This window comes from Monodon monoceros, unplaced genomic scaffold, assembly GCF_005190385.1.
Source record: "Monodon monoceros isolate NGI ecotype Baffin Bay Population unplaced genomic scaffold, NGI_Narwhal_1 Super_Scaffold_15, whole genome shotgun sequence".
Lineage (NCBI taxonomy): Eukaryota > Metazoa > Chordata > Mammalia > Artiodactyla > Monodontidae > Monodon > Monodon monoceros.
The window spans coordinates 20,593,468-20,605,678 of record NW_021703771.1 but is presented as its reverse complement, the minus strand read 5'-3'; the positions used below and the strand labels follow the sequence as shown (position 1 = coordinate 20,605,678).

At 41.4% G+C, this 12,211-nt stretch overlaps 2 protein-coding genes across 12 annotated transcripts in view; one reads left to right on the top strand and one right to left on the bottom strand.

Annotated features, from left to right (window-relative positions):
* ORC3 (origin recognition complex subunit 3) overlaps positions 1 to 5,481 on the bottom strand; it is a 61,218-nt gene extending 55,737 nt beyond the window's left edge. For 2 of the 5 annotated variants that reach the window (XM_029223772.1, XM_029223773.1), the window contains exons 1-2: positions 5,356 to 5,481; positions 2,414 to 2,468 (exon numbers count right to left, since the gene is read on the bottom strand). In XM_029223772.1, coding sequence (XP_029079605.1) covers positions 2,414 to 2,468; positions 5,356 to 5,379 — 79 coding nt within the window. In that variant the 5' untranslated portion in view covers positions 5,380 to 5,481. Of the gene's footprint in view, positions 1 to 2,413; positions 2,469 to 2,887; positions 2,949 to 5,355 lie in introns of all 5 variants that reach the window. The other 3 variants (XM_029223775.1, XM_029223774.1, XM_029223776.1) reach the window with 3 other exon arrangements.
* Positions 5,482 to 5,550: 69 nt separating this feature from the next.
* RARS2 (arginyl-tRNA synthetase 2, mitochondrial) overlaps positions 5,551 to 12,211 on the top strand; it is a 118,918-nt gene continuing 112,257 nt past the window's right edge. For 6 of the 7 annotated variants that reach the window (XR_003793642.1, XR_003793641.1, XR_003793643.1 and 3 more), the window contains exon 1: positions 5,551 to 5,628. Coding sequence is in view for 2 of the 7 variants with exons in the window: in XM_029223323.1 (XP_029079156.1) it covers positions 5,593 to 5,628 (36 nt within the window). In the remaining 5 variants the exon portion in view is untranslated. The remainder of the gene's footprint in view (positions 5,629 to 12,211) is intronic. The other variant, XM_029223324.1, reaches the window with a different exon arrangement.

The window sequence follows — 12,211 nt, the reverse complement described above, 5'->3', positions numbered from 1 at the left end:
TAAACAAAAAGTTAAAAATTAACAATTTTTTCCTGATTTCACTGAGATGCTGCTAGTGTCCTCCCAACAAGTTTTAATGTTAACTGATAGTTTGGAACAGAAATTCTCTTCCATGTTAAGGAACTTTCCTTCTAATTGTCATTGACTCACAAATCTTAATAAATTATAGCTGAAATTCAATATAAAGAGTTCTAAGCAAAAACTTGCCTTGAATTATGAGAAACACTATTAGGTAGTGGTTAGACCTTAGGCTCTGGGATCAGACAGCTTGGTTTCAAATCCCAGCTCTGTCACTTGCTAGCACTATTACTGAGAAAGTTCTTTCTACATCTAAATATCCTGATATACTTTAATGGAGATAATAATAATACTTTCTTCATAGTTTAACACATATAAAGTGCTTAAAATATTCTGGCACATTAAAAACACTCAATAAATGTTAGTGCTTTTATTAGTTATAATGACATTGCTCATGATATCAGATGTCATTTCATGCTATGTATCCTTCATGGATAACAGGGGAACAAGTCTTGAATTTTTCTCTGAAAATGAACTATTTCTAGTTAAGTTTAGCAATCTCCAACATTAAAGAAATATGTTGATAAGTCAATCACTTAAAAACAAAATAATTTATAATGTAGCTCTTCTTCGTTCACTATTTCCAAGTCCATCACTGTCACTTTTTATTTGGGGAGGTGAGGAGGGCAAGGAATATAGAAAGCTTCAGGTTTTTTTGAGACTAAATCTATGAGTGTAAAGTTCAATGCCACTGTTTATTCTCCTGTTAATGAGAAACTGCATCCTTATTTTAAATCATAGTTTCTACCCTCTATTGCCCTCAATATGGACCATTATTTTATTATTTGCTCCCTGAGCACAGGTACTTTACCTAGCTGGTCTCAAATTGAAGGATTAACACCTTAAAGGTCTACATCATGAGATGATTTAGAAAAATCCAATTCTATATAGTGGAGCTGTTTATCTCCTTAGTCAAACAATAGTATAGTCCAGTTTTTCTTTTTTAATTCAAAATTTAAAAATGAGTGTGAATGAATATGCTTAATTGCACATCATAATTTTTCCATCCGAATTAATCTTCACAGTGCTCAACAGTGAGTGTAAATACTCAACATGCCTTAGAGGAGCTTTTAAAAAATACCAACACCTGGGTCCCATTCCCAAAGATACTGATTCAGTTGGTCTGGGCAGCGGTTTGGGCATTGGTGTTTTTAAGAAACTCTCCAAGTTGAAATCGAATAAGGTCGATGGATTATCCCACTGTCAGTATGCTAGTTATGATACTGTACTATAGTCATGCAATACATTATCACTGGGGATAATTGGGTGACGGTTCAAGAGTACTCTCTACTCTCTACACTCTTTCTTACAACTGCATGTGAATCTACAATTATACCAAAAAAAACAATATATCAGTTTTTTTTTAAAAGTTCCCCAAGTGATTCTAATCTGCAGGCCCCATTGAGAAACAGTACAATAAACATTTTCTGACTGATAATAACATCTTGATTTGTTTGAAGTAGCCAAGTCTTCTTAACTTGATCACTAAACAGACATCTGGAGATAAGTAAAGAACGTAAAGACAATATTTTTTTTAATAATTGAATTTTACTGCGGTATAACTTACAAATAATAAAATATGCCCATTTTAACAGTTTGATATGTCCTAACAAAGGTATACAATCACATAACCGTCCTCTGTCTACAGAACATTCCCATCACTCCAAAAGTCCCTCTTGGGACTTCCTTGGTGGTCCAGTGGTAAAGAATCTGCCTTCCAATGCAGGGGACACGGGTTCAATCCCTGGTCGGGGAACTAAGATTCTCACGTGCCACGGAGCAACTAAGCCCGCGCACCACAACTACTGAGCCTGCACGCCTCAACGAGAGAGCCCGCATGCCACAAACTACAGAGCTCACGCACTCTGGAGCCCGCGCGCCACAACTAGAGAGAGAAAACCCACACGACACGACTAGAGAAGCCCGTGTGCCACAACGAAGAACTCGCACCACAACAAAAGATCCCACATGCCTCAACTAAGACCCAACGCAGCCAAAAAAACAAAAGGTCCCTCTGCCCTTCTGCAGTCAATACTCCCTACCTCATCCCAAGAAATCACTGAGATTTTTAAGACAATCTCTCTTTTAAAGAATGGTGACATACCTTTTGAAGGAAATTTCGAATTGCCTTTTGATGGTACATTTGGATTCCCTTTTAGATTAGAGCCCTGGGGAGTGCCCCTTATCGCTCTGTCCTATGCCTTGGAACATTACTGCTATATCAACATGGTGAGTAAGGCAAGCTTAGACAGGAGAATTACTAATTCAATGAGAGTTAGGTTGGTTCAAGACTTAGGGGAGGAAAACTAACAAATCTGATATTAAGACATCTTACCTATTGGCACAGAGATCTTTCTCTTCTTGAAGTCTGGCTTAAACACAAAGCAACCCTATAAAAAAGAAAGAGAGAAAAAAAGCATAAAGTCAAAGCAGCCAAGAAGCAGACAAATCTGATTAACCTAGTACTTTATGGATAAGCAGATTTTTTTCTTTTTAAGGCGTTTATTATTATTATTTTTTTTTGCGGTATGCGGGCCTCTCACTGTTGTGGCCTCCCCCGTTGCGGAGCACAGGCTCCGGATGCGCAGGCTCAGCGGCCATGGCTCACGGGCCTAGCCGCTCCGCGGCATGTGGGATCTTCCCAGACCGGGGCACGAACCCATGTTCCTGGGTTCCCTACATCGTCAGGCGGACTCTCAACCACTGCGCCACCAGGGAAGCCCCAAGGCGTTTCTTTAAAGTGCTAAGAAATCATCTTTCTTCAATCTGAATTACAGAAGGAAAATTCTTAAACAACAAGGGGACTAACCACTTCTTTCTCCTCCTTCCCATGGGAAGCTCATCTTTGATTTTGCTCTTTGGGACCTAATCTAAGAGACAAAGAAAATAAAAGCTGATGAAATTTAAACCCAGAAAGGTTCCATTTTTCATTTTTATAAAACCTAGTGAAGGAAGAACATTAGTACTATACATTATTAAATGAAAATCAAGATGATTAAAAATACTGATGCCCTCTCACCTCAAAAGAAGTATTTATTATTGAATTAAATTCCAAGTATCTAGGACCTTGACAGGACACAGACAAGTTTTGGCTATTGATTCACCTTATACACCTTTCTTCATCAGATAAATTCTTATTCATTTGTCCATTAAAGTTCAACTCAAACTCACCTGCTTTGGGAAACCTTCTCCAATTCTCTAGTCAGAATTATTCTTTCCCCTAATATCTCACAGTACTTGAATATCTTTATTTCGCTTTAAGTCACCCTTACTATGTATGACAGTTATTTATGGAGCTGTCTCCCCAAGTAGTTTATATATATATATATATATATATTTTATCATCTTTTTTGTGTGTGTGTGGTACATGTTGCCCGACCAGGGATCGAACCCATGCCCCCTGCAGTGGAAGCGTGGAGTCTTAACCACTGAACCACCAGGGAAGTGCCTCCCCAAGTAGCTTGTGAGCACCTTCAGAGTACAGACTGCATTTAATTCATAATTGTTTCCCCAATGTTTAGGATAATGTTAACACATACGTTAGGCAATCAGTATACATGATGGACCAATGCTTGCCAAATAATTTTTCTGGTAATTTCCTAGCTACATTTAGTCTCATGTTATTATCTGACTAGTGATACACAGGCCGTAAGCTGCTGGTCCCACATTTGTTCTACCAATTCTAAAGCCGTACATCATGGACAGCTTCTTAGAATCCCATTTCTATGGAAAGTGAAAGAATGAAAGAAATATAGCTAGAAAAAGTCATCTCAGGATAGACCTAAAGACTGCTCTACAAATATAAACTGGCCATTGGATTACAGGGTCCAAAATAAGAATTGTGCCTTACATTCTTATATCTGCAACTAACGGAACTATTTAAAACACACAAATTTTTTTAGAAAAATCATTTGGTGCTATGACAAGCTTGTCACTGCCTCCTTTCTATAGCCACCTGTAATTCAGGAGCAGGAAAAGGAGCTATGAAGGAGTGAGACATGAAGAGTGCTGGGAATGGATCCCGATGTATGGCAACAGGAGTAATATCCTTATCCACTTTTCACTACTGATCAAGTGATGGTGTTGGAGATGGAAGAAATTAAGAGGAGAACCAATAGCCAAAATATATGACAAGGAAAGTTTAGATAGGGGAAAAAAAAGGAAGCTGACAGTTCCATGAACCAATGAAATAATCCTTAAAGATTCTTATTTATGTAAGGTCTCCATCATCATCTCAATACAAGCATTTCTCTTTGTCATAAATATTTTCCTGAAAAAAACAGAAACAAAAAAAACAAACCTCTCACAATTCTGCAAGATACACAAAAATAAGAAAGGCTTATGCAAAAAAAGGATTAGGGGACAGACCACTGAAAACCTATGGAACTTTATAACCAGGACAAAACAAAAACAGTACCATCACTCATAAAAAATACTAGCAGTTATGCGGAGCGGCTGGGCCCGTGAGCCATGGCCACTGAGCCTGTGCTCCGCAACAGGAGAGGCCACAGCAGTGAGAGGCCTGCGTACCGCAAAAAAAAAAAAAAAAAAAATACTAGCAGTTAAGCTCTTCTGGCATTTGCACCTAACATCACAGTCGGTCAGTCTTCAGTACGCTTAAATCCTACGGCTCGTAGTGCCTCCAGAATATGTAGTCTTGGAAGGCACTGAGTCTCATCATTTTATTTTAATGTAATTTTAATCAAAATTAAAAATTAAATCCATGGTAGAGCCTTCTTCATTAATTTACTGTTTCAACACAGGGACAAATGTCTTTGCAACTTATCTGCATTCTCAGCTTTATTAGATAGCTAAACTTTCAGGGGTTTCCGGCCGTACTCCTAATATTACTAAAGGTCTTACTTTACTTGGTCTGTAACAGCACTGTCTAATAGAATTTTCGGTAATGATGGGAATATCTGTGTTTATTTTGTTTACCACTTGTATCTCGGTACCTAACAGAGCCTTTGGCTCACAATAAATATACGTGAAAAGGAAAAAGGAGGGGAGACTGGGACACATCCTCGGGGCATCCGACCTCCACAAACCAGAACTTAAAATTCCTCCGAGGCAGAAAGAACACTAAGGCAGATCGGCGTTTTCGCTCCCCAAGCAAAGCTGGCCTCCACTGGACGTGGAGCAAAGACGCCTCAGCTAGGACCGCCATCCCCTCCCCTCGAGCCGGTACAACGAGGTCTACGTAACCTCCGCTTCATCCCTTCTTCATAAGGGAATGAGGCGGCTGTGGAGTCCCAGTGGGCGCCCGCCCCCACATACCTTGGACACCGAAGAGGTGGCCATGGTCCTCGTCACCTCCGAAATTCCAGACGCACCCGGGATTTCCCGCGCTCCCTCGCGGCAGCGGGGCAGAGGTTAGTGGTGGGCCACGCGGCTCCTTGATTGGCTGGCAGCACCTTCCGGGGCGGGCTTCCGCCGCTCGGAGGCGGGGCGTGAAGAGGAGGGCGGGGCGAAGCTCAACACCATCCAGCTGGGACCAGCTTCGTGGTGACAGAAATGGCGTGCGGCTTCCGCAGGTCTATCGCCTGTCAGGTACGAGCCTGGAAACTGGCATAAAGGGGGCCCCCGCGCCACGAACTCCGCTACGGGCTAGTCCCCAGTCATCGGGAGGGCGGGTTCCGCGGATACCCTGTTTTTGTTTCTGCTGCCTCCTTCCCCCTTTTTGGAGCTGCTTGAGCCGCCGAGGCAAACCCAGTCGAGAGTCGAGCTTGCGGCCCAGATCAGTTTCTCAGAGTGCAAAGTAAACCTTGAGAGGCACGTGTTGCTTCCTTCACGGCTTACCGCCTGACAGCTCAGTGTGCTTTACCTGGGTGGCAAGTCAGTGGGCCATGATTAGACCCTTTAGAAATTAGTGCTCCATACGCTTAGTGAAGTTGATGATGTATCTGAATTTTCATTTGAAAGGATCTAGTTTAAAAACTGGTCATTTCTCTTCCAGTCATTTTCGCTGCCTGTCCTAGCATTATTTTTGGTAACTCCAAAGATAACATGAGACCCTGTTTTTCTTGAATCTGAAGCATATTGTTACCGGAAAACTGGGTTTGCCTCTTGGTGAGCATGGGGGCAAAAGACACAACCAAACCAAAGATCTGGAGAAGGAAGGATTTATTACTTGCAGCAAGTAAGGAGAAGGGGAGGGGGACGGGCGAGGGGGGATATTTCCCGAAGCAGTATCTTCCCAGATGGCAAAATTGAGGAAGTAATTAAGCTCAAGGTATGTGCATATTCATGAAGGGGCTCGAGCAGAGGTGAATTCAATATAGAATTGGGGCAAAGGTTGAGAGTACAGGCTTTAGTAGAAGTCACCAGGGTCAGAAAAGGTCAACTTCTCATTCCCTAGGTTCTGACCAGTCTGGTTTCTTAGCTAGTAGTTACCATCCTTCACCTGGGTTGGGGCCTTAGTTCCAGTAGAAGAACTCTAAGATACAGTATATTGTTATGTGTATCCCCTGAGGGGGAACTAGGATTCCTCTTTTTCGCTGCTCTGTTGTTTTACTGTTTTTCCTTTGTTTCTGTATGCCCTCACTTTTCTGATGAGTAAGAGTTTGAATCTGCCCTTTGGAACTCGGGGAAGGTCTAGGGGGCTAAGCCTTTTCCCTACCAATGAGAAACAAGGAAACAGAACGTCTTTTGTACCTGGGAGGGGCCCCGCGGGGTCCTGCTCGGTTTCAATCCCCCCTTTTCTTTGATACTCCTCAGTCTTGAGGGGAACAGGTGTTAGACAAGAAAGGGAATAACGTTTTGGATACAGAGGTTAATCATAAACTCGGCAGAGGGACTCGGTTTTAGGGGGACTCGGTTTCAGTATTTGAACAACTCTGTAATGAGGACGGGAATAAAACACTGGAACATTAGATTTCATCAGAAATAATTTTTAAAACGCGTCGGCCAACTATGCAGTTTTTCAACAAAACTTTCCATTGTAGTTTTGACAAACCCATTTCCTTTTAATGGACACATTAGTGGACATACTTTGTCTGGCATATAATATGTATTTCATTTAGTTCATTTTTGCAGTATTTCTGGAAATCCCTCTGTCTTGACTTTATGCTTGGAGATGTACTGTTGCCGAAATATGGGCTTCCCTGTGCACCGACACCGAACAGAAATACGGAGACAGAGATTTTGGAGGAAGAGAGAGATGGCTTTGTTTTTCTGCCAGGCAGAAGGGAAAACGCAGCAGGCTAGTGCCTCAAGAACTTTGTCCCCCTCTCCTTCGGGAATCGGAGAAGATTTTATATGTGGGGCTCGCAGCAGTCCGGGGTATAAGATAAGGATCAAAGTAGTCAAGGTCCTGCATTCTTCTTCTTCCTGCATTATTTCAAAATAGTCACAGCTGGCGTCAGGCAGCCCCATAATTGGGTCCATTTGTCTCTGGGTTATAGGCCTGTGACCTCTTTTCTGAAATGCAAATGCTACAAGGGTGATCTGCTACAAGGGAGTCCAGGATGTAATTCACATAGTGTTGTTAAAGAGTAATAGGTTAGCTTTGTGAAGTACAAATCTAGTTAACAGACACAAGAGATTAGTAACAGTTAAAAAAAAAAAAAAAAAAAAAACTAGGAGTGATTAACTCTTTCAGGCCAGGTTATGTTTCTTCTCTAGCCTGTTCACTGTTCCCTTTATTTTCCTTGTTCTCAGGAGAGGGAAAACTTCATTTCTATTTTTGCTGCAGCAGTACTGCCCTGTCCAGTGCCAGCTTCCCAAGTATCAACAATGGACCATTTGATAAGAAAAAGCTGGGTTCATGGCTTACTGGACTAACGCAACAGAGCTTTGGTAGTGTCTCTCGCTGGAAAGGCATTTGAAGTATGGTTTAAGGCTGGTCTTTCAGTGGCAGAGGGTGAGAGGACAGGAAAGTGGAGGAGATGGCTTGATGAGGATTGGATACTGATCTTAACAGTTTTAAGATTGATGGGGGACTTCCCTGGCGGTCCAGTGGTTAGGGCTTACCACTTCCACTGCAGGGGGCACGGGTTCGATCCCTGGTCAGGGAACTGAGAATCCCACATGCCGCACGGTGCCAAAAAAAAAAAGATTGATGGAAAGAGCAAGGACTCTTAGGACATGAACTGTTGATGCTTTCTTTATATTGCAGAATTGATAGATTTTTCAGGAAGTTCCTATAGTGAACAATCTAGCTATTTGTCTGGGCAGGAGTCTCCCAGAAGAGTAAAATTATGCTAATTAAGACAAAGGAATAATAAAGTCATGTTAATGTGGACAGTAAACTATGTCCAGCGTAGGTAGTTTTAGACCTCAGTGTCCAAGCTTTGTGTGTGTGAGGTGGCTTCCATTCGAAGCCCTTAGGTCAAGATGGTGCCATGACCAGAAGCAATTTGTGTTTAGTTTTGCAAAGGCTATATTCTTCCTTGTAAAGAAAGCACGTCGGAGAAACAGGAATTCATATGTATTGAGTATATTTGTGCTAATTACTTCACGTTCACATTTAAGCCCTGGGACAAGCCTAAAACAGAAATATTAACCTTATGATACAGTTGAGCAAATTGAGATCTAGAGAGATTAAATAAGCTACCCACATGTCCTGGTCAATAAATTGAAGAGTTGGTTTATGAACAGAGATCTGTCTAACTTCAAAATCAGCTTCTTCTTATACACTATACTGTTCAGTTTGTGAAGGCAAGGAGTACGATCTGATCATTAAACAGAATGTAATAGAGTTGTCTGACAACATAAACCAAGTAAAGGTATATTTCCCCAAACAAAAGGTCATCAAGAGATGATCTGGGACTTCTCTGGTGGTACAGTGGTTAAGAATCCGCCTGCCAATGCGGGGGACACGGGTTCGAGCCATGGTCCAGGAAGATCCCACATGCCACAAAGCAACTAGACCTGTGCACCACAACTGCTGAGCTTGCACTCTAGAGCCCATGAGCCACAACTGCTGAGCCTGCACGCCACAACTACTGAAGCCCACGCGCCTAGAGCCCGTGCTCCACAAGAGAAGCCACTGCAATGAGAAGCCTGCGCACAGCAACAAAGAGTAGCCTCTGCTCACCGCAACTAGAGAAAGCCCGTGCACAGCAACGAAGACCCAATTCAGCCCGCAAAATTAATTAAAAAAAGATGATCTGAAACAAGGATAAAAATAAATAAAATAAAAATATGTGCAATACATACCTCTGTGAATGAGGGTCCTTACCCAGTTTAGGAGTGAAGGAATGTATTACACGAAAGGGTACATTCATTCAGCAAATTTTGATTAATGAATCTATAGTTTTTTTTTAATCTCCTTCACCTGTTTCTCTCCTCCCTCCAGCACTTCCCCACCAGCAACCAGTTGTTCTCTGTAGCTATAACTCTGTTCCTGTTTGGTTATGGTTGTTCATTTGTATTTCCCTTTCTCTGTGTGACTTATATTACATAGCATAATATCCTCTAGATCCATCCATGTCGTAGCGAATGGTAAGACTCCTTTTCTTTTTTTTTTTTATAGCTGAATAATAGTCCATGGTATACGTACACCACATCTTCTTTATCCATACCTCTATTGATGGGCACTGACATTGCTTCCATACCTTGACTATAGTAAGTAATGCTATAATGAACACAGGGGTGCGTATATCTTTTTGAATTAGTGTTTTATTTTCTTTGGATATATACCTAGAAGTGGAATTCATAGATTGTATGGTAGTTCTATTTTTAAATTTTTGAGAAATCTCCAAACTATTTTACATAGTGGCTTCACCAATTTACATTCCCAACATTAGTGCACAAGGGTTCCCTTTTATCCACATCCTCACCAACACTTTTTATTTGTTGTCTTTTGATAATAGCCATTCTGACAGGTGTGAATTGATACCTCATTGTTTTGATCTGCATGTGCCTGATGATTAGTGATGTTGAGCATCTTTTCATGTGCCAGTTGGCCATCTGTATATCTTGGGAAAATGTTCAGGTCCTCTACCCACTCTTTAATTGGGTTGTTGGTTTTTTGGGGGGGGTTTGGGGTAGGTTGGGTTTTTTTCTGATGTTGAGTTTTATTAGTTTTTTGTATATTTTGGATGTTAACCCCTTGTCAGATGTATATTTGCAAGTATCTTCTCCCATTCAGTAGGTGGGCTTTTTCATTTTGTTGGTAGTTTCCTTTGCTGTGCAAAAGTTTTTTAGTTTGACATAGGCTCATTTATTTATTTTTGCTCCTTTCAAATTACTGCTTCTGCCAGGTCTCAGAGTGTTTGAGATTTTGTGTGTGCCCTTTAAAAGCGGAGTCTGTTTGTTATAGCCCTCTGGCTCTCCTGAAAGTAAGCCCCACTACCCTTCAAAGCCAAATGTTCTGAGACTTGTCTTCCTTGTGTAGGACCTCCAGGCTGGGGAGCCTGATGTGGGGCTCAGACCCCTGGCTCATTTGGGAGAACCTCTGCTGTTGTAATTTTCCTCCCTTTTGTGGGTTGCCCATCTCGGGGTATGGGTGTTGACTATACTGTTCTCCACCGCTCCTACCCATCTAGTTGTGGTTCCTTCTTTATGTCTTTAATTGTAAGAAGACATTTTCTGCTAGTCTTTGGGTCTTTGTCATCAATAGTTACTCTGTAAATAGTTGTAATTTTGGTGTGCCCCTGGGAGGAGGTGAGTTCAGGGTCTTCCTACTCAGTCATCTTAGCCACTCCTACACTGGCTCACGGCCTCATTTTTCCATCTTCAAAACCAACAAAGCTGGGATTTTTTTATGTTGCCATTTCTCTGGTTCTTTTTATGTTGCTATTTCTCTGGTTCTTTGAGTCTAAAGTTTTCTAAGCACTGTCAGTCCCCAGGTTGAAAGTGAATGGAATATGCCTTCTGCCCTGGCATGGCTCCAGGGTAACTTGAGAAACAGCTGTATAAACAGGTAATTTCAGTGCAGTCTGTAACCAGTGTGTTAGAAGCGTTTGTGAAGTGCTAAGGGAATATGGAGAAGACAGCTTCTTAGTGTCAGAGAAGGCTGTGTTGGGGCTCAGTCCTGAGGAGAGGATGTGTAGAGTTGTAGAGTAGAGTGAGAGCTTGGTGGGGATAGGGTATTTCAAGAAGAGCATGTGCATAGACGCTGACATGGTAGAGCATGGCATGTGCATGGAACCACAATATTTGGGTGTGACTGACTGTTTAGAGTATACCTCTGATGCTCACTTCAGCAAGTTCTACTGATTCTGTCTTCAGAGTAACACCTTGAATTCATTCACTCTTTTCCATCGCTGCTGTCCCTTCATTCCCACACCCCAAGCCAAGCTACCATTATCACCTACTTCAGCTGCTTACACCAGCATTCTGATGGGTCTTTCTGTTTCCTTTCTTGCCCTCTCTCCAATCCATTCTCCTTATAGCAACAAAAGTGACTTCTAGAATGTAAATCAAATCATATCACTTATCTGTTTAAAACTACACAAAATCACTGCCAGAACCTTAACGTCTTTCTTTCCAACCTCAATTCATGCCACTCTATCCCTTCTTTCTGTAGGATGGTAGCCACACTAATTTTCTGGTTTTCCAACATAGCAAGTTCTTAACATTGCCATTACATTCCCATTGCATAGATTATTCCCTGTGCCTAAAGGAAATGATTTTATACCATGACTTCCTATGCCAGATGGAAGTTTCACAAAACAATACTTTATAATGTGTGTGCATTCTTTTCTATTCTGTGCTGCTTCATTTTTCCAAAAAATGCTGGTTGGGACTCACTGAATTTTTTCCCAACTGACAACCTATAGTTTGGAAACTATGTCCTCCAGTTATCCTCTATCTCAGTCCCTTGTTTGCTTCTGTCATAACACTTATAAGAGTTAACGATTATTTGGTCTTGTGTTACTTGTTTTGGTGTATATTTCCTCTATAAGCTTCACAAAGACAGAGAGCATATTTTATTCACTGTTATTTCTCCAGATCAGCGAAGTGCCTGAAACATAGCTGTTGGGATATAATATAAAGCTTGCAGCTTCACCAAATGAGTTCATAATTTTAAAGCTGTGAGATGACATGGTAGAAAGAATTCAAATTCCAGCCCCTTCACGAATGTGACTTACTCTTGGCAGCTTTTAATTAACCCGTCAGCTATCAGATGATGGTATTGATTTCTCGTTTACAGGATTATTGCAAAGATTAATGATGATGATGATAA